This window comes from Liolophura sinensis, chromosome 10, assembly GCF_032854445.1.
Source record: "Liolophura sinensis isolate JHLJ2023 chromosome 10, CUHK_Ljap_v2, whole genome shotgun sequence".
In the NCBI taxonomy this organism is placed as follows: domain Eukaryota; kingdom Metazoa; phylum Mollusca; class Polyplacophora; order Chitonida; family Chitonidae; genus Liolophura; species Liolophura sinensis.
This window is the reverse complement of record NC_088304.1, coordinates 30,756,059-30,780,379: the sequence shown is the minus strand read 5'-3', so window position 1 is coordinate 30,780,379 and position 24,321 is coordinate 30,756,059. Positions and strand designations below refer to the sequence as shown.

General features: G+C 42.4%; 1 protein-coding gene across 1 annotated transcript in view; it reads left to right on the top strand.

Moving 5' to 3' along the window:
• LOC135476350 (mucin-2-like) overlaps positions 1 to 21,006 on the top strand; it is a 34,688-nt gene extending 13,682 nt beyond the window's left edge. Inside the window, exons 3-9 of the mRNA XM_064756348.1 lie at positions 1,491 to 1,596; positions 8,855 to 8,942; positions 15,270 to 15,569; positions 15,945 to 16,070; positions 16,497 to 17,555; positions 18,106 to 18,280; positions 19,320 to 21,006. Of these exons, the coding sequence (XP_064612418.1) occupies positions 1,491 to 1,596; positions 8,855 to 8,942; positions 15,270 to 15,569; positions 15,945 to 16,070; positions 16,497 to 17,555; positions 18,106 to 18,280; positions 19,320 to 19,431 (1,966 nt within the window). The 3' untranslated portion in view covers positions 19,432 to 21,006. The remainder of the gene's footprint in view (positions 1 to 1,490; positions 1,597 to 8,854; positions 8,943 to 15,269; positions 15,570 to 15,944; positions 16,071 to 16,496; positions 17,556 to 18,105; positions 18,281 to 19,319) is intronic.
• The last annotated feature ends 3,315 nt before the right edge of the window (positions 21,007 to 24,321 follow it).

Here is a 24,321-nt window from a genome sequence, read left to right as displayed (position 1 = left end):
TTCTCTGTCGACCAACACATGAATCATTCGCTCGAGCAATTTATGCATCATACACCCATGTGTCGGTCAAGCATTCCATAAATTTCTCTGTCAACCAACCCATGAATCCTTCAGTCAACCAATCCATGCATCATACATCCATGTGTCGGTCAAGCACTCCATAAATTTCTCTGTCGACCAACCCATGAATCCTTCAGTCAACCAATCCATGCATCATACACACATGTGTTGGTCAAGCACTCCATAAATTTCTCTGTCGACCAACCCATGAATCATTCGCTCAAGCAATTCATGCATCATACACCCATGTGTCGGTCAAGCACTCCATAAATTTCTCTGTCGACCAACCCATGAATCATTCGCTCAAGCAATTCATGCATCATACACCCATGTGTCGGTCAAGCACTCCATAAATTTCTCTGTCGACCAACCCATGAATCCTTCAGTCAACCAATCCATGCATCATACACCCATGTGTCGGTCAAGCACTCCATAAATTTCTCTGTCGACCAACCCATGAATCCTTCAGTCAACCAATCCATGCATCATACATCCATGTGTCGGTCAAGCACTCCGTAAATTTCTCTGTCGACCAACCCATGAATCCTTCAGTCAACCAATCCATGCATCATACACCCATGTGTCGGTCAAGCACTCCGTAAATTTCTCTGTCGACCAACCCATGAATCATTCGCTCAAGCAATTCATGCATCATACACCCTTGTGTCGGTCAAGCACTCCGTAAATTTCTCTGTCGACCAACCCATGAATCATTCAGTTAACCAATTCATGCATCATACACCCATGTGTCGGTCAAGCACTCCATAAATTTCTCTGTCGACCAACCCATGAATCATTCGCTCAAGCAATTCATGCATCATACACCCATGTGTCGGTCAAGCACTCCATAAATTTCGCTGTCGACCAACCCATGAATCATTCGCTCAAGCAATGCATGCATCATACACACATGTGTCGGTCAAGCACTCCATAAATTTCTCTGTCGACCAACCCATGAATCATTCGCTCAAGCAATTCATGCATCATACACCCATGTGTCGGTAAAGCACTCCATAAATTTCTCTGTCGACCAGCCCATGAATCCTTCAGTCAACCAATCCATGCATCATACACCCATGTGTCGGTCAAGCACTCCATAAATTTCTCTGTCGACCAACTCATGAATCATTCGCTCAAGCAATTCATGCATCATACACCCTTGTGTCGGTCAAGCACTCCATAAATTTCTCTGTCGACCAACCCATGAATCATTCGCTCGAGCAATTCATGCATCATACACCCATGTGTCGGTCAAGCACTCCATAAATTTCTCTGTCGACCAACCCATGAATCATTCGCTCGAGCAATTCATGCATCATACACCCATGTGTCGGTCAAGCACTCCATAAATTTCTCTGTCGACCAACCCATGAATCATTCGCTCAAGCAATTCATGAATCGCTCAATCAATTATCCAATCCTCTGTTTAGCACGGACCACTTCACCCTGCCCTCGGATTACCTCGGCGCCGTCTGTCACCTGACCGTGTGGATGATCAATGAAGGCGGGCTGTTTGTAGATTGGCAGCTAGACCAGGTGAGTTTGCTCATAATTACATTAAAGAGAAAATGACTTGAAAGTATTTCAACTACCTACAGACAGGCGACTCGAGTTAAATTCCGAGTCAGGGCAAGCCTATATAATGGACTACTTTAAAATGAGCATTTTCTCGTAAATCTCTGACTTGGCAATCTGCATAACCGGCTAGGGGAAATCTGCCTTTAGGGTCATCATGCTGTTGCTGGTGTAAAGCGTCATGCCAAGTGTCCTCTGTGTTGCGTTTCTGTGAGACATTGTAGCCTACATACATGTATGAACAGCCCGTAACGTTTTATAGCCGTTCTACCAATTGCTCGCAGGTTTGAGGGCCGTTGCACAAAGTGCTCGTAGGGTTTGAGGGCTATTCCACAAAGTGCTCGTGGCGTTTAATTGCAATTTCACGAATGTCTTATAACGTTTGGTGAAGGTTATTAGACATCCAATTTAACATTAAAACAAAAAAATTCTAAGACTCGTCTTCTGGAGAAATTGCATATTTATCACTTCTGCTGAAGGTGATAACGTCAGTGATAAATACATACAAATTTCTGCTAAAGTACTTGTAGTGTTTGATGGCCGTCCCACAAAGTGCCCGTAGGATTTGAAGGCCGTTCCACAAAGTGTTCTGATTGCCATGCAACAAAGCACCCTTAGCATTTGAGGACCGTTACACAAAGCACCCTAGGGGGTTGATGGCCCTTCCCAGAAAAAAAAAAAACCGTAACTTTGAGCGGTCGTTCCACAAAGCGCCGGTTGTGTTTGATGGCCGTTTCACGAAATACCCCTAACTGTCGGTGGCCCGTAGCGCTTCAATGGTGGCCCGTCAAATGGCATAGAGAGTAATCATGGACTGATTTAAAATATTATAATTGAATCTCAAAGTTGTTCTGACATGGAATGAAAAACTTGTCTTGTTAATTGTTTTATTACATCGGATAGTTGTGTTCCATCATGTCAACGCTGAACGTTTATCTTTTACTTATCCTTAAGAAGCTATATCCCGATTTGCTTGATATGGTTTATATTTGATTATGTGATGATTTTTGACGTACATGAATATTATTTCACGCAAATGAATTATATGGTCGGGTTTATTTCATAATGGTTTCATAAGAATGTGGTTTTGTGGTACTATAAAAAATATCCACATCAATAAAGAGTAAGCCTAGAGCAGCGACGACAGCGTGATAGCCCCCAAATGGTCACGCATAACCAGTGATGTCAGGCCTCTTGTCTATAGCATTAAAACTGAAGTGACGTCTTACTTAGAACTTGTTGGTATCCAGGCAAGTTACCATTCTCGTGAATGCATGCAGATGTTATAATGACCTTCTCAAAACGTCGTTAACAGGTCAGTGTCCAGACACAGTGTCCCGTGTATTCCTTTTGTAAAATAAACACCCTAAGGCATTAACCTAATCTGAAAAAAGACTAGGTTAGGTTTTATTGTACATATGTCAAATTAGGAGCAGGCGCCAGTGTCAATACGGAAACACGCCTATTCGTTTTAATAATGATTAACATATAGTGCTGTCGCGTTCAGGTCCGCTACGGTTCTTTATATATGGTTACAGATTTTGAGTGTACCGCTCGAATCTGCATTAAATTAAGTTACAGTTTTAGGAGTCACCGCGAATCACACCACGTGTGCTGCGGTGAGTTTGTCTTGTGTCAAAAACATTGACAAGGTTTGAGGAACTGGATTTTTAATGAACTTGTGGACCAGGAGACGGAGAAGTCATGGATTCCCGGCGAAAATCCACCAGAGGGAATCCTTGCGTGAAACCTGTCACTTTTTAGGTTCCAGTGGAAAAATCTGCTTAAACAACAGCAGCTTTGATCTTACGCTTGTTTCGAGCAATGCATTGTGTTTACCTATGTCACGATAAAGTATTTGTACTTTTTAGCTGTAATCACAGATTCCCATAGCACGATAACAAACGTTATATTCAAGCATAGATGAGATGCACCTTTAAGAATTAATAAATAAATGATCAAATAATCAAAATACTTCAGTCAATAATTAAAACACATAAAGACTAAGTTACAATTTACGTACCGCATTACTCTTTCCATAAAATGACTTCTGAGTGGAATTTGTAGGAGTCGTGCCATAATAGGCCCAGTCGGCGTTTCAGGGGTTTCGCGAGTTCACACAGATATCGACGAGACAGATGGGGGCTCTCACAAGCTGCCTCAGGTAAAAGACGTGACTTTACGTTAGGCGCCAACGGCGCCGTCGAGTCGAAAGATAGATATGTATTCCATCTAACAATCTAACAATCTAACAATCTTTTATCTACCTAATTTTGCATAGATGTATTCAATCTAGCAATCTAACAATCTTTTGTCTACGTTATTTTGCATAGATGTATTCAATCTAACAATCTTTTATCTACGTTATATTTTGCGAGAGCCCCCACCTGCGTCGCCGATATTTACGTGAACTTGAGTGGACCCCTAAAGCGCTGATTGGGCTTTGACACACGCCAGTACTCTAATGGAGAACAGCTATCATTTCACGATAGCAACGTAACCTTGTCAAAGGAACCACCTTAATATGAGTAAATTTGAGAAAGTTTATTAGCATTAGTAGGCCTACTAACACTGAAACATTGATATCCGAAAACAGTAAGGAATAAAATTTGGGGATAGGCTTGTTGTTGGAGATGTAGATGCTTTCCTGTCTTGTGTTATGCTTTTTTATAGAAATTTTTGCAAACTTCATAGCATAAAGCTGTAATCAGTCCCGCTGGAACTGGATTCGAACTCATGATTTCTGTGAATAGGCCTGAATCACTCGATCTAGAAAGGCGGGAAAATGTATTTTGTTGAACTTTAGGTGACTCTTAAGGAAATAGAGGAGGATGAGATGGGGGCGCTGTCTTGTTCTGTTAGATGGGTATAGGACAAGCCTTAGTGGGAGTTGTTTTGTCTCAGTCCGAAGTATATCAAACTGAAGTCTGGCGAAATCAAAACAGTTGGTTTACACTTTAGTCTCAATGTGCGCCTCTCAATTTCAATGTGCATTGTTATGGCATGTTAAGAGGCATACTCGAGTCTCTGGACGTTTTCCCGAAATGTCAGACGCTGATCTGAACAAGAAAAATAACAACAGGGCTAGAGGTGCTGAGGATTTACTGTGTACAGCTCAAAATTATTAACACCTGGCAAAACACAGCGGAGACCTTAAGTTTCTCACAGCATCAAAAATCTGGCGTGAGTGAATTATGCGAACACCGTACGACTGTACCTCAGGGAACCTACGATTCGAGGTCAACCTAGGCATATACGTGGAAAGCAGTATGCGGAAAGATATCGATGTACGGAAGCTTAAAAGGACGACTTTGATTTAGGTATATCGACTGTTGTCTTTACACACGGAGATAAAATGGACTGGTTGAGTGACATCTATAAGCGTTACTAAAATTGCTATGAATTACAGATCTACGCTGTGCGCGAAGTAGTATTTAGCTGAAAATTCCTGAAGTCTATTAACATTACAACTTTACAGTAAACTACCTTGTATATTTAGCATATGCTAATAGGTTCATCGGATCAATCAAATTTGTTGTGACTTACAGCCTTTCTGTAATATTTGTTTTTATTTATTCATTTGGTCATTGTTTAATGACATTTTGAAGAAAGTTTTGCTTGTATTCACACTATTGCATAGTCAGTTTCCTAAGTGTAGGAAGCGGGAGTGCTTGAAATAAACCAGCGACCTATGCTAAGTCAGTGGCGAACTTGCCCACGTTTGACCCACATATGCACACTACATTTGTGGACGCTCGGCTTACCGTTTGTGCGGTCTAACTTTCGTGAACGACCACTTGTCGATCACTTGTTTTGGTACCAAGGCGCCGTAAACAGTAAAGGCCGGTGGATGTACAAATTCGCTGTCCATGCCCTGGACTGAACCCGCAAGGATAATAGGCTAACGTATGAAATTGCGCCTGTATATCTGTACTGTTCACGGTCAGGGCGCTTTACCATTGTGTCCTTGTCAGGCTTCTATACGTCTACCTACTTCCCACAGCCTACATACGTGTCTGGGTTATGTTTGACACCCCGGGAGTGCGCCCACCCATTCCACACATGACTCGATGAAAGGCAACATTCCTCTTCCGGGTCATTCAGCCTTGTTTCGGGTTACAAATGCCGGTTGTTTTGTTTCCGATTGATGTAGCAAATATGTCAACGTCAACTCAACTAATATGTTCAAAACATTCATGCCATACCACCCGTATAGCTTGGACGAAATTAGATTCAGACAGTATAAATTCAGACAATTACACTCTTATCATCCAACAGTAATGTCTGCGTGGCAGTATCATCTAATCAGGGCTTGAACAAACGTGTTGCCTAACTTTTTGAAACGATTGAGTGCGTATTTAGAGTTTAAAAAAACTTTAAACTATATTATGTCATGTTATTATATAGCGCTTATTCGTACACAGCGAACAAAGAAATCTTCCAGTTTTCTCACAGTTGCGTTGCTTTCCAAGAAAATGACTTTTCCAGTAGTTGATAATCTATTATTTTCCATCATGTGTAAACTTTTGTTTATTTAATCCCTTTTTAACGTTTTATAAATCTCGCTCATATTCCTGCTGAAGGCCATATGTCACAGAAGCAGTATTTCGCCACATGGCTTTGTATAGAATTTACTATAGGTCTAGATGTGTTTGTGGCCAATGTACTCACCGAACCTTAGTATAAAAGTATACTTATCTGGCAGTTCTATCCACTGTCTAGCTATTGTTTCCAGCCGCTTATATTATCATCATCATTTTTTATTCGCTCCTTCACACATAAAATGTTTTTTTCTCCCTGATATTTCGTAGTGGTGACATGTTTCTAGATTTCCCATACTCTCTCGCGGTATCGAATTCCAAAAATGTGTTTTGAAGTATGTTCACTTCCGCATAAAAAGCGAATTCTATTTTTCCTTTGTCCAGAGGCCCCATTATTGGCACTAGTCCCAAAATTAGAAATGTATTTACATACATAGGCCTGCCAACACATTGCCAAGGAGACTAGGGTTTCAAGGAGACAAAAGGTTCCAACAGGACTAAAGGTTTTAAGGAGGCTAAATGTTCCAATAGGGCTAAAGGGTTTCAAGGAGACAGGAGGTTCCAATAGGGCTAAACGTTTCGAGGAAGCTAATAGTTCCAATAGAGCTAAAGGATTGAAGGTGGCTAAAGGTTCCAGTAGGGCTAAAGGTTTCAAGGAGACTGAAGGTTTCAATAGGGCTAAAAGTTTGAAGGAGACTAAAGGTTCCAATAGGGCTAAAGGTTTCAAGGAGACTAAAGGTTCCAATAGGGATAAAGGTTTCAAGGAGACTAAAGGCTCCAATAGGGTTAAAGGTTTGAGGGAGGCTAAAGGTTCCAAAAGGACTAAAGGTTGCAAGGAGACTAAAGGTCCCATTAGGGCTAAAGGTTTTAAGGAGACTGAAGGTTCCAAAACGGCTAAAGGCTTCAAGGAGACTAAAGGCTCCGATAGGGCTAAAGGTTTCGAGGAGACTAAAGGTCCCATTAGGGCTAAAGGTTTCAAGGAGACTAAAGGCTCCAATAGGGTTAAAGGTTTGAGGGAGGCTAAAGGTTCCAAAAGGACTAAAGGTTGCAAGGAGACTAAAGGTCCCATTAGGGCTAAAGGTTTTAAGGAGACTGAAGGTTCCAAAACGGCTAAAGGCTTCAAGGAGACTAAAGGCTCCGATAGGGCTAAAGGTTTCGAGGAGACTAGAGGTCCCATTAGGGCTAAAGGTTTCGAGGAGACTGAAGGTTTCAATAGGGCTAAACGTTTCAAGGAGACTGAAGGCTCCAATAGGGCTAAAGGTTTCAAGGAGACTAAAGGTCTCAATAGGGCTAAAGGTTTTAAGGAGACTGAAGGCTCCAATAGGGCTAAAGGTTTCAAGGAGACTAAAGGTCCCAAAAGGGCTAAAGGTTTCAAGGATACTAAAGGCTCCAATAGGGCTAAAGGTTTCAAGGAGACTAAAGGTCCCAATAGGGCTAAAGGTTTCAAGGAGACTAAAGGTTCCAAAACGGCTAAAGGTTTCAAGGAGACTAAAGGTCCCATTAGGGCTAAAGGTTTCAAGGAGACTGAAGGTTCCAAAACGGCTGAAGGTTTCAAGGAGACTAAAGGTCCCAATAGGGTTAAAGGTTTCAAGGAGACTAAGATATTAAGGACACTAAAAGTTAAGTTAGTACATCCTGTAGCTGAAAGTTGTTACGGTTTGTTAATTAATTCCAAAACTGATTATTATAGATGAATTGAACAAAAGTGGCTGTTAAACGAACGCCATGACTATCTGAACTGACTCGTCATGGTTGATTGATGTAATGGTTGATTTAAGCTTGTAACAGTACACGACATGGTTGTAGATTACCTGGTCCATACTGCAATTCAATTCAATGTAGCCTACTTAATTTTTGTAGTTATTTATTCAGTCATTTGTTATCCTGCACCGCCTTACATCGGAATGCGCTAACTTTATGGCTACTCCTATCTCTTAAGAACAATTCACTGTTAATCGTTCTCAGTGAACGTGTGTGTTTTTTGTCGCTGATCTTTACGCTAACTTCCACCCTATTTCTAATTATCACTATATAAAACTATAGCTCATGTCAATTCTTTCTTCTTTAATGCCGCAGTCAAGAAGTTTTTAACGTGCGACGTATATCATTGGCGACCAAGTTTTGAGGGGAAATGCAGGTTAATATGGATATATGTGAAGTTTAGAAACGAATCACACCATACACTTAATATAGTTCTTCAAAACATTGAGGGGATTTTTTGTATACCGTGAACAGAAAACAAGGTGTTGTCATATATGTTACATGTATATAGCATGATCTGTTTTAATATTTCGTTGAGAATATGAGCGTATTTAAAACTACTCATTTATAACAACACCTGAAGCCGATTCCACAAATCCATTTCTGAATTAAATCAAAATTTGAAATACCGTCTCAAAACTTATTTTGAGCTTTTAGAAAATAAAATTTTTTCCCCTGATCATTGCTATGCTTTAAATTTTGACATACGTTTGTAGAATCGGCCTCGGGCTCGTATTATTTGGGATGAGAATTTGTGGTAACGTAAAGCACTTACATATGACAAGACAAGAATTTCACTGGGCCAAATAGAATAACTTCAGGCTGAAACATTCGGTCTGACCTCAACACAATGTTGATTGCATGGAACAGTTCAAACAGATAACGGTTATTTTCTTATTTTTACCCTTTTTATCCAGATTGTTCTTCATGACAATGTTACCAGCGGGGATTCCGTCTTTAACTTCAACAAATGGATGCGACAAGAAGAGAATGCGTCAGCCGTTAGTAAGTATACGTGTAAACTTAATTCATCCGTTCATGTGTTAACAGTTGGCTAAGTTCTGTTTAAAGCTAGAAGTGAAGTGTCTGAGGCTTTCTTCGACGCGTGTATAGAGTGAGTGAGTGAGTGAGTGAGTGAGTGCTTGGGGTTTAACGTCTTACTCAGCAATTTTTCAGTCATATGACGACGAAGGAATCCTTAGGGTGCATGTACGTGTAATGTGCCTCCTTGTTGCAGGACGGATTTCCACCGCTCTTTTATTTAGTGCTGCTTCACTGAGACGACTTACCGAAGGCAAGTAAGCTGCCCCGCCCGAGCCATTATACGGATACGGGTCAACCAGTCGTTGCACTATCCCCTTCATGCTGAACGCCAAGCGAGGAAACAACATCCTCTTTTAAAGTCTTAGGTGTGACTCGATCAAGGATTGATCCTGGATCTACCGGTCCCGAAGCGGACGCTCTAGACTCGTGTATAGATTAACAAGTGATCAAGTAGTATAATGTACAAGTTGCGATATCATTGATTCTTCCGCTCTCAATGTTGGTATAAGGGGCGCTATGACAATAAGCGGTCGACGTCGCTCCGGTACCTTTTGTAGACAACTTGGTCGCCTAACAATATAATGTGCATATACCTGCATGCCACACGTAGGAAAGTTCATCAGTAACTTGCCATGGGTGGTGATGTTTTTCCTCATCGTCTTGTGAAAAGCTCTTGGACATACAGTATTAAACAGTGATGAATGAATGAATCAACCAATCAATCAGTCAATCTTTGACTGACATTTGCAAAATTAGTATAGAACTGGATTGTTCTTTCCAACTGATGAGCTGTATGAAGTGTTAGCATATTTTATATCTTCAGTGTTATTCTCCACACACATATAGCAAATACTTTAATACTGGTTAAAACAGTCGACCGGATCCCTTATATCCATTTATCCAACTGACTGATTGTTACAGTGCTCTTCGTAATATAATATAAAAGACGACAACACAGAGCGTAAAACGGTAGTTTTTGTGAAATGTTGACCTCAACATGAAACAGATCATTTCCATAATAATAATAACAGTTGAAGTTGCTGGTAATATTCTAGCTTTATGCACGTGGCAGTTTACTTTAAAACAAGTATAGTCTAATTATTTGTCCGACCTTGTGTTGTAAGCTTTTGGAGTTGAGAGTCCATTTGTGACTACAGTCAAAATTCCATCAGTCTAAACGCTCATTTTGGAATACTCTCCGTTAAGAACTATGTTACCTGTTAAGATGGTAATGATGTGAAGACACACAAGAGGGCTACAAAAAAGGCATAACATCGTTTCATGCTGTGATACTGGCGTGAGTGTGTGTCTACAACCTATATAAATTTGTTTCCCAAATTCGTATTAAACATTATCCAGCACGCAGTGATTATACGTGCGCGGAATGCCGGCATCACGCTACTATAAATTACACAACTATCAACGATATGAGAAACGCCTCGCGCTGGCTCGCAAGCCCTCCCAAAACACCCTCCGACAGCCGGTTATGTAGTCCATTAGACGAGGCGTTTGATAAGTCTTTTGTCAACTTTGGCTTATCTTGGACCCGAAGAGCAAGGCTGAAAAACGACTGTCAACATCATTATTTAACGTCAGTCGGCATTTCACCCTTCCCCATGCCCCACTGCACCGGCTTGCCTTCCTGAGGGGCAAGGAATGCGCCGGGGTATGTGCCGCTCCTCTTAACGTTGTTATCGGAATCCTACTTAATCCGTCGGTAACGGGTGCTTTTGTTTAGCCGATAAGCACGTTTGACTTCCAAGCGACATTCACGAATGCCACACCCGCCCTCTGACTTTGTCCGAGGGTTTCAAAACTCAAGGAGAAAGGCAGGATGCTATATTCCATTTCACAGATTCCATGAGATAGGACCATGAGTGGCGAATAGCTTTAGCGGAAAAAAGCTGTGGTAAATCACTCAACGGTAAATTGTATTCTCTGACCCCTTACATACCTAGTAGATAAGGCGTTTCGAATTTCTAACCGAACAGTTTTACCCAGCTGGCTTGCCAGTTTCTAACTAGTCACAATGACATGGCTATGCCGTAATCATTATAAAGCTACGGTCGAAGGCAGATACATGGGTAGATCCGCAAGCAACCTGCGGATGGTCCTGAATTTCCCCCGGCTTCTGCCCGATTTTTTCTCACACAATAATGTTGGCCGCTGTCGTATAAGTGAAATATTCTAGAGTACGGCGTAAAACATCTATCAAATGAATAAGTAAATCTAAGGCGGACATGAACTTTTAATATTAAAGCTACATATTGTACCCTTGTCCTGTGCCCAAGGCTATCATGTGACTTGCACCATTGTCCTGTGGCCAAGGTTGTCTTGTGACTTATACCCTTGTCCTGTGCCCAAGACTGTCATGTGACTTGCACCATTGTCCAGTGCAATTTTGTCATTTGATTTATACCCTTGTCCTGTGCCCAAGGCTGTCATATGACTTGCACCATTGTCCTGTGCCCAATGTTGTCATGTGATTTATACCCTTGTCCTGTGCCCAAGGCTGTCATGTGACTTGTACCCTTGTCCTGTGCCCGAGGCCTATATTCCCAGGTTAAGCCGAGTTAGACACAACTGTGAAACATACAGTGTGTCCGTCACCCCTTCCAAATACACTTACAAGACAATTATACTCCCAGTAAAATTCAAAAGCTTTGAGTGAACTTACAATCCCTGTTTAGCGGCATAAGAAAATTTGTCTCTATCTGTAATGGTCGGGAACTGTAACCGTGCAGTGTCCGCTGTTATAAGCGAAGAGCCGTGGGTGTTAAACAAGTCTCCTGTCAACACACTGTGCGTAATGCGACTCCAAAATAAGCATATATATCACTTAATAATTTTGGTGGTATAGCTTGGTGACATATCTACAGATTGATCTCCCTACATTACATGCACTACATTAACATGACGTTTAAATATTTAAATCTGTCCAGTATTTAAGGGTATTATTTCGCCCCACCACCCACACGACTCCCACACAAATTAAAAAACATGACATATACGCCTCGTTATCACCGATCTACAGCAGAGGCTAGAAAACAGATGTCCACTGGTGTTCGAAATCGGAAACCCGAAAGCCCCATTTGAGCTGTATAGATCCTGTGGCTCCCGTATCATCCTGGCTTCATTTCTTGGAGAATGCCGGTGTGTTTTAGTTTCGATGTCCATGTTGAACATGTCAACGGGCCTGTGATTGTTTGTTTGGTAATTCAAGATGGCTGCTAACCATCCAGGGTGTACAACGTAGGTGAAAACATCCTCAGGAGAGGATTGAGGCTGGGTACTTTCCTATAAACACACCGACATGTTCCCCGAGTTAAACTGTCAGATCCTTTGAAGGGTGATTAAGTTGTTTACAACCATAATTCTCCACAACTTCCGGTAACACTGATGTCGCCATGCGCAGGCGGTATTTTCTGTCTTTGAAGCGATCCACTATCAGAGAGTTCGCAACAGTCATGTCTGAAAGTTGCAGCTTCCGCTTTCATCTCCAAGGTTTCATCCGTCGATGAAATGTGAGAGATTTAAACAATAGCGTAGAGTCTGTTAGGCTTCTGTGTGACTTTTTCACTTGATTTACAGTAACAGAAGCTTCTTGCTGGAATTTTATGAAATGCATTGAAGACCTATATATAGTTGGCTGTAAAATGCCAAGAATAATTCCTATAGGTTACACATGCGCCATTCGCGCAATTCGGGCAGTTGGGTCCAAGATTTGATTCCTAACTGAAGAGGGAAAGTGCGCTGACTGGGTAATACTGCCACACAGGCATTTTTGGCTGTTGATGCACTATAAATTTCAGATTTTTGCCTGTTTTGGATAGAACTAAAAACTTTTTTGTCATTGTTACTTCCCACTCCTCTAGAGGTTACCAAAGTAACAAAACTGCAGCTGGTTTTTGTCGGATCCTTCATGTCCCAGTGAGATGTCGGACTATAATATTACTCGATTTTAATCTGCGTGAAGCAAAATGTTACTCTCACATTTGGCTACTGTTCCAAATAAACAAAAACGGACGAGAAGGAAAATAGTATAATGGTTCTTCCGAGTACACCATGCCGTAGTCAAAACCAGTCCCTATGTACTGTTTATTTATCTACAAACCGTGAGAGGGTGTGAGAACGATATACGTCCCCCATTGTTTCTGTCAGATTCGTCGTATCACTTCTCCAAAGCTGGTCTTCCTTGTCAAAACAAACTTTAAGGTCGTGAATAAAGGGACGCGTGTTTGCGCTGCCTGCGGACCTCTACGGTAGATTGGAAACCGTGTAAAGCGATCTTTCTACATGGGAAAGCTTTCATGCCTCCATTCATAACACTCCTCTACTGGGACCTTCGGCTCACAACACTCCTTTCCTCGGACTTTCGGCTCACAACACTGCTTTACTCGGACCTTCGGCTCACAACACTCCTTTACTCGGACCTTCGGCTCACAACACTCCTTTACTCGGACCTTCGGCTCACAACACTGCTTTACTCGGACATTCGGCTCACAATACTGCTTTACTCGGACCTTCGGCTCACAATACTGCTTTACTCGGACCTTCGGCTCACAACACTGCTTTACTCGGACCTTCGGCTCACAGTACTGCTTTACTCGGACTTTCGGCTCACAACACTGCTTTACTCGGACTTTCGGCTCACAACACTCCTTTACTCGGACCTTCGGCTCACAACACTGCTTTACTCGCACTTTCACCTCACAACACTGCTTTACTCGGACTTTCGGCTCACAACACTGCTTTACTCGGACCTTCAGCTCAAAACACTGCTTTATTCGGACTTTCGGCTCACAACACTCCTTTACTCGGACCTTCGGCTCAAAACACTGCTTTACTCGGACCTTCGGCTCACAACGCTGCTCTACTCAGACCTTCGGCTCACAACACTGCTTTACTCGAACCTTCGGCTCACAACACTCCTTTACTCGGACCTTCGGCTCACAACACTCCTTTCCTCGGACCTTCGGCTCACAACACTGCTTTACTCGGACCTTCGGCTCACAGCACTGCTTTACTCGGACCTTCGGCTCACAACACTGCTTTACTCGGACATTCGGCTCACAATACTGCTTTACTCGGAGATTCGGCTCACAATACTGCTTTACTCGGACCTTCGGCTCACAACACTGCTTTACTCGGACCTTCGGCTCACAGTACTGCTTTACTCGGACTTTCGGCTCACAACACTGCTTTACTCGGGCTTTCGGCTCACAACACTCCTTTACTCGGACCTTCGGCTCACAACACTGCTTTACTCGCACTTTCACCTCACAACACTGCTTTACTCGGACTTTCGGCTCACAACACTGCTTTACTCGGACCTTCAGCTCAAAACACTACTTTACTCGGACCTTCGGCTCACAACGCTGCTCTACTCAGACCTTCGGCTCACAACACTCCTTTACTCGAACCTTCGGCTCACAACACTCCTTTACTCGGACCTTCGGCTCACAACACTGCTCTACTCGGACCTTTGGCAAACAACACTACTTTACTCGGACTTTCGGCTCACAACACTACTTTACTCTCACCTCCGGCTCACAACACTCCTTTACTCGCACCTTCGGCTTTCATGGATATATCTTAAACATGACACTGTAGCATTTCACGATGCTCTTCATTCGCCCGTGCATGTATGCACGATCGACCGTAACGCTTTGTTGGAGCAGGGTCCGTTAGTTCATAAAAAGTTAGGTTTATACTAAAATATATATATATTTTTTATTTGAAAAAAAAAAAAGAAATATGTATCTTTAACATGGTTCTCTGTGTGTGTACGTAAATGCTACATTGCGTATTTAACATATCAATTTAAATGCATAACAGCAACCTTCGCAGCCACATTCCACTAAAGAGATGTCCTTGCCACACCATATCATCCATGTATTGAGGCCGCAGGATCTAATCGGCTGCCGCTTTAAGTCAGATGGTTTGTTAGGTAGGCCTACCTAGTGAAGCAGAGTGACTCAAGAAGGGTTCTTCGCTTTCCTCCAAACGTGACCACTGCCGAAAAAGCGAGACATTCTTGAGTGAGCGAAACAAATAAATTTCATTACGTGAAAATAAATAAATTAAATAGATGTATGTATGTGTTTCATGTTAACTATTACATATGCTCAACACGGTTGATACTGGTACTTACAGTACCTACACCAAAACATCGTTGGGGAATAAATAAAAAGATGTTATACATAGTAACAGTAACATTGTTGCTGATTAAAATGTTTACAATCAATGGATTGCTTAGTCAGTTTACAACCTGTCTATATTCTTCAGTTCATGGCGGATGGGGTGAATGGAGCCCGTGGAGTGAGTGTTCCCTGTCGTGCGGGGGTGGCTTGAGGGTTCGAACGCGGAGCTGTGACAGGCCTCCCCCTGGGTGTGGGGGACAGGGGTGTATTGGGAGTATCAAACAGAAGAAACCCTGTGCTGAAGAAGAGTGCACGACGACCTCGACGACGACAGAAGCGACGACGGCACCAACTACGACAGAAGCGACAACAACAACAACAACGACAGAAATGACAACGGCAACTACAGAAATGACGACCGAATCTACAACAACGACACGAAAAGGTAACTCGAATGCAATCCGCCAATCGCCGTTGATTACTCGCCAGGATAGATACTAGGTCTGGGCTTTTTTTTATCACCGAGATGACAGCATGCCCTGGATTGCATATGAAGGCTTTGTTGGAGTCCAGTGGTAGCCTATAAGCGAGTTATAGGCTATAGCGGGATTTCCAGTGGTCCTCGAAATCCTTGAAATTATTTTAATTTTGACCGAAGATTTTAAAGGCATTGAAAGTCACTGAGATTATTTTTTTGCGTATGCCCGTGAAAATACTTGACTTTTGAAGACTCCCCCATTAAAGAAAGCAAGTTACAAAAATAAAAAGGACTCGAATCACTCTTGTCGCTTGTTTATTAATCCTGTCTCTTTCACTTCAGTCACGGAGTCCACCACAACTGTACCAACAGTAGGCCTATACGCGAATGCTGGAAAGCGCGGGAAAAAAAACGCGACAGTGAGATTCAGCATGACACTTCCGCCGCTGATCTTGACGTCATTGCCAGGTAACAAGTGAAGGCTAGCACTGAAAATGACAATAAAGTGTATTTCGATAAACAACATGTGCCCTATACTATGGTTAATAGGCTATACTATGGTTAATAATACGATTGCCAGTAATGCAAGTATAGATACGAGAAAGTTGTAAGGCTTATGTTTCACTTGAACAACTTTGTTGCTAAACGTATATTAACAACTCAGCCAAACTCTTTGGTAGGAAGTTAAATTGCATAACACGACTTTAGCACCTGAATTCAACATACATTTGGCCATATTATCACGGCTTTTCTGCATTTTATCGGCAACGAAAATCTAGAAAACCATTTTGCATGTAGCTTAGTATGATCGTTCAGATGGCCTATAGTTGATTTCAATAATTATATACATTGACTGCAAACAGGATAATTTTCTTCTTTTCTTCATTTTTGTAGAAACTACGACACCTTTAAGACTTTTCAACAAATATACTTCTTCATTGGTCACGTCATCACCTGTAACACTGCAAAGAGTGATCACCTCCTCTCCTACAAAACATCCCTTTAACACTATCCCACAGTCCGCCAAATTGACAACAATTTACGTCGCCAAAAAGCGTACACAGGTTGGTCCTACGACAACGTCGGTGCCAATGAAGTTGACAGCCGCAGCTAGGACTTGGTGGGTTCCAGACACCAGACAGTGGCATCGCCCAACAACCTCACCAACGCCACGCGTTCGTCGGCCGTACGCCTCTTATCCAACAACTCAGAGGCGTCACAGGTACGACTGGCGTCAACGACGTCCGCGCCCGACGTACTACCGCCACCAGGCAACCTATCGACCACTTCTAAGGCTGCCCGTTGAACACCGCCATCCCTATCCGAGACGCCGCACGACTACCATGACAACGCCGACGAAATCAACCACAGTGATGCTATATTCCAAGAGGTACTTTTCTGTTACAAATCCACCAAGACGCAACTGGAGGGAGCAGACGACAGCTGTGGCATCCGTCGAAAATCGCACACGACCAAGTCCAATTTACCAGCATAGGGTTACGCGCCCTTGGCAAAATCCCAAAAGAAATCCACCTGTAATTTTAACGCCGAAAAGTTACGCGAAAAAACAGGGAGAAATTCATCATACGCCTTTACACAAATTCACTACACTTAGAAGCTTGCAGACACACGGAACAACGGGAAAAAAACCATCACCCACTCCTACAAAACCAATTCTCAACGATGCCAATGTTGGAATGACCTCACAGAGAACACGGACGACCGATGTTTCCACGGCGACAACAACTTCTTCAACAACAACGTCATCACCTCCACCAGCCACAACAAGCAACAACGGATATCCAAAGATTGAGAAAGTGCGAACATCAGTGGCGGCTTCAAAACATGTTACGAAAGAGAAGTCGCTCCCAGATCATGATGTGGCCAGTTTAGCTACCCAGTCATCTAAGATGAATCTGGATGTAACTATTCGTTCTCGTATTATTCAAAAAGGTTAGCATTTCAAATTTTAGGAAAATGTACTTATAGCTTTCACAGCTTACCTGTACTAATATTTTACGCACAGGACGAAGATTTCTCATACAAGTACATGTATATGTACTTTACAAGCCGATCAGTCGTCGCTACATTGGTTTAAATTAACTGATATGCTTTTTTTCTCTGTTGAGCGCATGCTGGCTTCCTCTCCGGCCATACGTGGGAAGGTCTGCGAGCAATCTGTGGGTGGTCGTGGGTTTCCCCTGGGCTTTGTCCGGTTTCCTCCCACCATAATGCTTGCCGCCGTCGTATAAGTGAAATATTCTTGCGCCAATCAAATAAATAAATAAATCTGAGTTGAGTAGCCTCTGTATGACCTGTTGACTTACAAAGGGTGTTTTGGTCATAAAATAGATTGCCGTTTATTTTAAAGGAATATAATCGATGGACTCTGGAGAAGAAATTAATTTTGAAATACGATGGGTTGAAGTTGTTGTCGGTATAGGCCTATAGTAAGAAACTCGCAAAGTTTGACTGAATGAAATTTACTGCAGTATCTTTTCAGACTCGGCGTCACAAGATCATAATCCGTCTACGCGATCCAATCAGCACCATCCGGTCCGGGCAATAAGGGAGGGCAGCAGACCAGTGCTTCCGGTTTACGTTATTGTCCTCATTTGCATATCTGCTGCAGTTGTCATTTCTGTCGTCATCGTGTCCGTGTACTGCGCAGTAATCAAGTAAGAATGATTGATTTTGTGATCTATACAGATCTTTCGTTTTTGTGAGTGCCATTTGAGTAAGTTCTAGCTGAACAGGGAAACTCTTGTACCAGTACGTTTAATTTATATCTTTTCCGAAAATTGTTGACGCCGCCATTGTTTATGTTATTTTTATCAGTGTTGTAAAAACAGAAACTCTTTTCTTGTTTGGAACTCAATTGTTATGCCTGCTAAGAAAGACACATTGATTTAACAATTGCAGGACCCGAACTATTTGGTGAGGTTTTTGTAACGTAATGTTTAATACCGTCAGAGCTATATTATTTTTGCTCGCAAATAATACGGAAAAACAAATAAAAACATCTTGATTTTATATCTTTTTTATATTTCTTTAGAACCCCACACAAGTACACAACACATTGTTATGGCCAACATACGGCCCTATTGCAAGGGACATAACTCTACCAGTCGAATTTATGTTTCGTCGTGAAACGTGAACAAACTTCCGGATTATGAAGTTTATATGGCAGATCCAGCATGTAGTACTGTTTTTGTTATTTATGCCGTTCTGTTCTGATTCACTGTATCCATGTTCTAAGAGCAATGAAACAGGCAGAAGATCGAAGGAAAATGGTCCATTATAGGTTCACTAGGCCTGTGTACTGTCTGTGAGCTTTCAAAACTTGTTTATTTATATAAATATAAACGATGAAGAGCAAAGCTGTAATTGTCTCATTGTCAGCCTACTTCCTCAAGCTTGCTAGAGAAGCACAACGAATCAAGAGTCTCTCATCAATGCGGACGCTGTGAGTTCAAGCTCTTGCTAAAATCCTCACTGGTCGTGCGTGAGAAGGTCTATCAACGACCTGCAGTAGACAGTCGGGTATTTCCACCGGCTTCACACCGTATGAGTAGATTATTCTTTAGTGCGACATCCAAAGGAAAAAAAATACTATTCAGATAAATATATAAATAAATATCACCTGGTCATCGTTCATTTCATTTTATAGGTAGTGTATGTGGTGAAGTTTTTATGCTTTACTTTTTTTATTTCCAGATCCAAAGTTGGTCATGCAGGGGTTACCACCCCTGCAAACGTCACTCGCCAATCAGCAGTTCCTGTCCCGTCCAACTCTTATCCAATGATTGCTCAGTGCGTTCCAAGATAGCACGAGAAATTCCAACACAAAGAAAAGTTAGAAATTTAAATTATTTAACCAAGAACTGTGATCTGTGGGATATGCTCAACGAGCTGGGAAATAGATTTTTACTCCAGTTGTGAAATAATATTCCAAGAGAAGGAAAGTGTTTGTAGGGCAACATGTCATTACAGAACTGGAAATCGTTTTCCTGCCTGATTTTGCACCATTATTGCTGATTCTGCTGATCTGTCCCCTTATTAGGCTACATGTATTATTCTGCGTTTTTAATCTACGGATTAAGGAAGATTGTGTTTTATTTACATTTTAAAGGAATGAAAATTGGAAATAGTGCATGGGTCCGTTGCCTTTGGAAATGAAAGATTTCATATCACATTTGAGGTGATAAATCCGGATTTGGCTGCAAAGAACAACAGACCAAAATGCAAACTTGTCGATGGATTTATCGAAGACGTGTGCTTAGAGTGTTGGTCCGGTTATCACTTAAGTATATTAAGGATTGCATGCAGACTTACAAGAGTAAGATACGGAATGCATGCAGACTTACAAGAGCAAGATAAGGAATGCATGCAGACTTATACACATTGTAAGAGTAGGATAAGAAATGCATGCAGACTTACAAGAGTAAGATACGGAATGCGTGCAGACTTACAAGAGTAAGATACGGAATGCATGTAGACTTATCATTGGTTTCAAATGATCAAAAATCATTCTCATGTCCTAAATGTCTGAACGAGTGTCTGAACAAAACACGTTGGTACCTTTTTAATACAACAAAGACCAGCTAGCAAACAGTGGAAAAGTATTCCTTGACAGACAAAAATACAAAATTTAGGTTCATGACAGCTGACAACAAAACGTAAAAAAGTACACCTTGAAACGTACGACAACAAAAATAGGTAAATGACAGATGATAACAAATAATAGATAAATACACATTGATACCGCAATTTGACGATTAGTGAGTTAATGACAACAGATAGCAAATGAACAGGAGAAAAACTACACCGTGAATCCTAGCGCTGGTAAAAAAGATTTCATTTGAGGATAACGATCAGCGCGCTATAATTTTGGTCAGCATTACCATGCAGAAGATTTTCCATTGCGATTTGGTTTTTGTTCTCTTCCAATGATGTTTACAAGTCCAGTAATTCTCTATAACTAAAGACGAGGTTTTGCAACCCCCATTATTTTTTTATATATGTATTGAACGGTGCTAAAACCTTGTGTATCCCTCGTTAACACGTTTACTACGTTTTATAACCTTGTACCCTCATTACCCTTAAATTATCAAATAATCAGCGTAGTCAAATGATGTGATGAACATACGCTTGCACGTTGTAGTTCTTAACACTGTATATTGTAATTCCCACCCAGAACCGAAGGAGAGTGTAGCCTGGGTCTACACCTTGTCCGTTAGTCAGTCACGAATCAGTTTTTAAGTTACAAAACCAATTCGAATTTTGGGCCGTTTCGTTCGCTTAAATCGGTACAAGTGAAGTTGACTACATCCTGTTTTCGCATGCCCTTATAACGTATATAATATCAGCGACAATGTACATGTACGTTGTTGATTCTTTTTGTGCCCATAGAAATTCTGACTACTGTATATTTGTGTTCGCCTCTTTCTTGCCCTTGATCTACCAGGGATTAACAGATTTCTTGATTGACGTTTAAGGATGTGTTAGGAAAAGGAAGACTGGAACAATGCTCAGTGGTAAAATGAGCGGTGAGTCTCAACCTGCGGCACTGGTCTTAGGTTCAAAAGCTGCACTGGAAAAGACCATAAATAATATAACCTGAGCTAGGAAGAGGGGTGAAAACAGACCTAAACCAGTGCTTTCTAGCTCTATAAATCAACTTCTGACAAGAACTTTTTACGAAGCCGTCACTCTTACCCCACTGTCACTCTTACCCCACGGTCACTCTTACCCCACCGTCACTCTTACTCTACCGTTACTCTTATCTCACCGTCACTCTTATCCCACCATCACTCTTACCGTACCGTTACTCTTACCCCACCGTCACTTTTACCCCACTGTCACCCTTATCCCACCGTCACTCTTACCCCAAGGTCACTCTTAACCCACTGTCACCCTTCCCCAAGGTCACTCTTACCCCACTGTCATTCTTACCCCACCGTCACTCTTACCTCACTGTCACTCTTACCCCACCGTCAGTCTTACCTCACCGTCAGTCTTACCCCACCGTCACTCTTACCTCATCGTCACTCTTACCCCACCGTCACTCTTACCAAACCGTCACTCTTACCAAACCCGTAACTCTTACTCCACTGTCACTTTTACTCCAGCGTCACTCTGACCTCACCGTCACTCTTACCCCACCGTCACTCTTCCCAAACCGTCACTCTTACCAAACCCGTAACTCTTACCCCACCGTCACTCTTACCCCACCGTCACTCTTACCCTATCGTCACTCTTACCCTACCGTCACTCCTACCCCACCGTCACTCTTATCCCACCGTCACTCTTACAAACCCGTAACTCTTACCTCACAGTCACTTTTACCCCATGGTCACTCTTACCCTACCGTCACTCTTACCCCACTGTCACTCTTATCCCACCGTCACTCTTACAAACCCGTAACTTTTACCTCACCGTCACTTTTACCCCACGGTCACTCTTACCCTACCGTCACTCCTACCCCACCGTCACTCCTACCCCACCGTCACTCTTACCCCACCGTCACTCTTACTCCACCGTCACTTTTACTCCACCGTCACTTCTACCCCACTGTCACTCTTACCCTATCGTCACTCTTACCCCACTGTCACTCTTACCCCACCGTCACTCTTACCCCAAGGTCACTATTACCCCACCGTCACTCTTACCCCAAGGTCACTATTACTCCATCGTGACTCTTACCCCACCGTCACTCATACCTCACTGTCACTCTTACCAAACCGTCACTCTTACCAAACCCGTAACTCTTACCCTAAGTTCACTTTTACCCTACCGTCACTCTTACCCCACCGTCACTCTTACAAACCTGTAACTCTCTTACCCCACCGTCACTCTTACCCCACCGTCACTTTTACCCCACTGTCACTCTTACCTCACGCACATAGGGTGAAATGCAAAGCAGAGTTCGAGTGACGTAAGCGGAAAGAGACGCGTTCTCCAGTTATAGAAATAACTCGCGCCTGATTGGCCCAAACATAACCCGATTGAGTGAGTGAGTGAGTGCTTGGGGTTTAACGTCGTACTTAACAATTTTTCAGTCATATGACGACGAAGGAATCCTTAGGGTGCATGTACGTGTAATGTGCCTCCTTGTAGCGGACCACCGCTCTTTTATTTAGTGCTGCTTCACTGAGACGACTTACCGAAGGCAAGTAAGCGGCCCCGCCCGAGCCATTATACTGATACGGGTCAACCAGTCGTTGCACTATCCCCTTCATGCTGAACGCCAAGCGAGGAGGTTACAACTTCCTCTTTTAAAGTCTTAGGTGTGACTCGATCAAGGACTGATCCTGGATCTACCGGTCCCGAAGCGGACGCTCTACCAACTGTGCTATCCGGGCCGGTACCCGATTGAAAGTTCCCCATTAACTTGCCCAAGGTCTGAGGTTAATACCGGGGGACATTGGGTTTCCGCCACCCATAAAACTGCAATGACCGCCGTAGTCTGGTGTTAAATTACAATTAAACAAACAATTAAATACGTACAAAGAGCACTCGACATTGGGCCCAGTTTCACAAAGATATCGTACATGTACGATAATCACACATATACACAATGGTACGCTAATACTTACGAACAAAATATCGTACGACAAATGCTCGATATAAAAATGTATCGCCGCTTTGTGAAATAGTTCGGGTGTCAGTGTATACTAAGGCTAGACGAGGTGTCCTGTCTGATGACGTTGGCATGACACTTTTTTGAGGCATCACCTTCCATTTGTTTTCTTTCATTTGATTTTGTTGAACACCATACTTAAGAAATTTTATGCGATGGTCGCCACTTTCATGGATGGCAGAAACTACCGAGCTGTGACATGTTAATTATGAACTAATCTATGTTTGTCCACGTTCTTCGACGTGTCCTAGAGGGGGGAGGGGGGAGGGGGGCACAATTACCCTGTCGAAGCCCGGGTTTGAACCCGCGCCCTCTGTGTCTCACCATGTGTGGAGTGACATTGTTTGTCGTGCATAAGACCTCAAAATCTCGGATTACTGGTCAATCTCAGTCCCGTCAAAAAGTCTTGCAATACAGTCGTAACTGCCGCCTAGCGTAACGTCTAGCAACTATACAGTGCGTCACCATGGTAATAGCGTCTGACCCAATCTACCTTGCCTCAGCAAAGTTTCGGCTTTAACATTAAATCATTCACAAAAAGAATACTGACCAATCCAGGTATCCTGCGAGCAACAAAATGTAAAACTATCTACATGTAGACACGATAAAATTAAAATAAAAACAGCAGATGTGATTTTATATTCTTTAAATATCCAATTCTTATAGACATGATGAAAGACAGACGCATTATGCGGCACAGAATTCGAATAGCCGGCGGGGAAAACATATGTGTGTGATGTTGGCTGTAGTTTTCCTGTGTACACATTTTAACTCGTCATGGACTTGCAATGGCAGTGTGTGTTGCGAGCTTGTAATACGGGGTAAGAAGAGAAAAAAAGCAATTCATGTCTTCACAGGCATCATTGTTTTCACCTCAGCGCATTTAGTTCAAGCCGAAGATAAGTTTAGACCTACACCTGGGAAGGATTAGACGTACAGTTCGTCACGTTTAGTCACATAAGGATATATTCTACTCTCCGGGACGTCGATTGAGGGATGAGACATAGCTATCTCCCCCGCTGGTCAAATGCTTTTCAGGACGTCATTTTTGCATGGGCTTGCTTCTAATTTTACGCA